The sequence below is a fragment of the Populus trichocarpa genome, chromosome 9 (genome assembly GCF_000002775.5).
Source record: "Populus trichocarpa isolate Nisqually-1 chromosome 9, P.trichocarpa_v4.1, whole genome shotgun sequence".
Classification (NCBI taxonomy): domain Eukaryota; kingdom Viridiplantae; phylum Streptophyta; class Magnoliopsida; order Malpighiales; family Salicaceae; genus Populus; species Populus trichocarpa.
In genome coordinates, this window is record NC_037293.2 from 9,933,141 (window position 1) to 9,936,438 (window position 3,298).

The 3,298-nt window shown below is 38.4% G+C and overlaps 1 protein-coding gene across 1 annotated transcript; it reads left to right on the forward strand.

The window, feature by feature from the left end:
- Positions 1 to 2,431, forward strand: LOC7464022 (phenylcoumaran benzylic ether reductase POP1-like). Its single transcript, XM_002313752.4, has 5 exons — positions 1 to 269; positions 706 to 840; positions 932 to 1,169; positions 1,547 to 1,750; positions 2,022 to 2,431. The coding sequence occupies exons 1-5, from the start codon at positions 93 to 95 to the stop codon at positions 2,186 to 2,188; spliced, it is 921 nt and encodes a 306-aa protein (XP_002313788.2). The 5' UTR covers positions 1 to 92; the 3' UTR covers positions 2,189 to 2,431.
- The last annotated feature ends 867 nt before the right edge of the window (positions 2,432 to 3,298 follow it).

Below are 3,298 nucleotides of genomic sequence, written 5' to 3' on the forward strand. Positions count from 1 at the left end.
GACTCAATCTCCTTCACAGCTTTGGATTGTTATTTTCTACCCTAAAAAACAGACATTCTTTAGTATACTCTAGACGGAAAGTTTAATTAGCAATGGCAAGTAAGATTCTGTTCATTGGAGGAACAGGATACATAGGAAAATTCATAGTGGAAGCTAGCGCAAAGGCAGGCCATCCTACTTTTGTTCTTGTTAGAGAGTCCACTCTCTCTAATCCTGCTAAATCCGTTGTGATCGATAACTTCAAGAATCTTGGGGTCAATTTCCTTATTGTAAGTCCTTTTCTTTTCCCTTTTTTTTCGGGGTTAAAAAAGTGAAAACACAAATGGTACAAGGGTTTTCTTGACGTGGATTAGGGCATGTGCCAGCAGTTAGTTATCCCATTTTTTAACTAGTTGTTGGACCGTTGATTCATGAACAGGCAGTGAGTGGCACAAGAAAATTTATGTATCCTGGAGATAAATCTCAGAAAAATCCATGTTGTGAATGGCAGATTTTTAAGACATTGGAGCTAATCAACTAATAACGTTGTCTTGATTTATTAGTTATTACCTTAGCTAGTTATAATAACAGGGTTCATTGCATCAACTGCAGTTAAACTGTTTTGCTCCTCGCAAGTATGTGGTCCTTGTTGATTTCTTTAAAAACAGGTGAATGGAGAAGATTTAATATTTCTTTATACTTGCTTTTGTGTTTTTTGTTTTGAAGGGAGATTTGTTTGATCATGAAAGTTTGGTGAAGGCTATAAAGCAAGTGGATGTTGTTATCTCTACAGTTGGTCATGCTCAGTTAGTTGAGCAAGACAGGATCATTGCTGCAATTAAAGAAGCTGGAAATGTTAAGGTATACATGTAGTTAATTTTGTTTGGGGTTTGAGAATTACTAATTTTAGCAATCATAGGCTTGTTAATGCAAATTGTTTGTTTTATTGCAGAGATTTTTCCCATCAGAGTTTGGAAATGATGTGGATAGAGTGAATGCTGTTGAACCAGCAAAATCAGCGTTTGCAACGAAGGCGAACGTAAGAAGGGCTATTGAGGCTGAAGGGATTCCATACACCTATGTATCTTCCAATTTTTTTTCTGGCTATTTCCTTCTTTCTTTTAACCAGCCTGGAGCCACAGCTCCTCCAAGAGATAAAGTTGTCATCTTGGGTGATGGAAATCCTAAAGGTAATGTTTCACAGATTCTGTTGAAGATTTTCCTGTTATGGAATAAATTCCTGATAACTTTCATATATTTATGTGCTATTCAACTGCAGTGGTTTAGAACTGCAAATGTTTAAGTAGGCTCAGTATCCTGTTTATTTGAGCACACCCTCCATGGATTTTGAATGATGATCTGGATTTTATCACAAGCATTATCGGTCTTTATCTGCTAAAACTGTAAAAAAACATGTGACTGTTTTAGGCAAGTATTCACTAGCCTGTTAGGTGTTCTCTGTAGCAAGAAGGACTCCAATATTTAAGCATGCGCAAATAGGATGGTGCTTGTAGCTTGATGCTGACTGAATTGCATGAATCTTACAGTTTCATGTTTTGATCTACAGCTGTTTTCAACAAAGAAGATGACATTGCCACCTATACTATCAAAGCAGTGGATGATCCCAGAACCTTGAACAAAATTCTCTACATTAAACCCCCAGCCAACACCATCTCATTCAATGATCTTGTGTCCTTGTGGGAGAAGAAGATTGGGAAAACCCTTGAAAGGATCTATGTTCCAGAGGAGCAACTTCTGAAAAATATCCAAGGTAAGAAAATCATTTCATTAGCTTTTATGCAAACAGCCTTAATACTGACAGAGGAAAATCTCTTCAGTTTATAAGCATCTATTTAGAACTCTGTCAGCTGGGGGTACTGTCGATTTTCCAAGAAACAATTTCGAGAAAAATCTCTGCCCTTGACATAGTTTAAATATATTTAACGAGTTTAAATAATTGTTAGCAGATCTGAGTTTGAATTGTTAAGAGGTAGCATGGCAAAGTTAGCAAGTTTGACATTGCTTGTCTCTCTGTTTTTCAGAAGCTTCGGTTCCAGTCAACGTGGTTTTGTCAATTGGGCACTCGGTGTTCGTAAAGGGAGATCACACCAACTTCGAGATTGAACCATCATTTGGTGTAGAGGCTTCGGAGCTTTACCCTGATGTCAAATACACTACTGTGGATGAATACCTGAAGCAGTTTGTCTGAGTCTTCTACACCAATCAGCATTACCTAAATAAATAATCAAGCAGATCCCATATTATGCTTCACAGTACTACATGGGAGAATTTAGTTGCTTGTAATGCTTTTGCACTTCAATAATTGATCAAAATATCTGTGAACTCGACATCTTGGAGACATGTTTAGATCTCAGTGATGTATCAAGTTTCTCTACATAATAGCACCCTTTCGCCTATTAAGTTACACGAAATTGAAGTCATGTTTCGGCCATTGGAGGAGTATTAATCTGTCATGGAAACTTTCACGTTTCACTTTCTTTTAGTATGCCACTCGACACATTTAATCGTAAAGATAAAGTGGTGCTCCAGAATAGCGGTGCCTTCCTCTTGCTTTTCCATGTTAGGAAGTGTTGCAAGTTCAAGCAAATATTGGATCGCAGGAATTTGTGAATTCGCTGTCCCTTCTTCAAACACTCAATAATACAGGAACATTGCTAAGATCCATCATCATGGGGACTAACACAGCACCGCCGAGTCTCAGCCCTCCATCATCCCCTGTCGATTTATAGACTATTGAGTTTAGCATCACCCACCTTTCAGGAATGCTATACAAAGAGTACAAAATATCGGTAGCAGTTACTGTGTGACGAATTGTTCACTGTTCATGGATTAAGATGTAGTCGCTGCATTAGTTTTATGAGAAGTGCAAAGTGCAGTTTCGGTGCAAGTAATCTGCGGCAGTGGGCTGTACTTTGTCCACTGGTGCTTATGGGCCAGCCCAAAATTGTTAATATACTATCCACGGCCCAAAGGAAAGTGCGGGTCATATTTAGATAATGGGTTATATTCCTTAGTTTTAACAAGATAGTGGCCCGTTTAGGGTTATATTTCCTGCAGTTGCTAATGGGTCACGAATGGTTCAGATTTGTGCTTCGTTTATAACTCGATCGTGCCTCAAAATCATCTCCATCCATTCTTTATCATGTTGACAAACCCAAAAGCCCACCAATGAAAAAATCCCACCTGCACAGGATCTTGTCCTCCAGGCAGAAACATAATCATGGCCACATCACTTTCCTTTCTTTGGGACACAAAAAAACAACGTTGTTCCCTTTATACAGATGGTTTAAGCTAAGCT

Bases quoted from the DNA above. Each gene is read 5' to 3' on its own strand.
- LOC7464022 (XM_002313752.4), top strand. From the start codon at position 93: ATGGCAAGTAAGATTCTGTTCATTGGAGGAACAGGATACATAGGAAAA. The intron at 270-705 runs GTAAGTCCTTTT...TTTGTTTTGAAG, and splicing joins TTGGGGTCAATTTCCTTATT to GGAGATTTGTTTGATCATGA. The intron at 841-931 runs GTATACATGTAG...GTTTTATTGCAG, and splicing joins AAGAAGCTGGAAATGTTAAG to AGATTTTTCCCATCAGAGTT.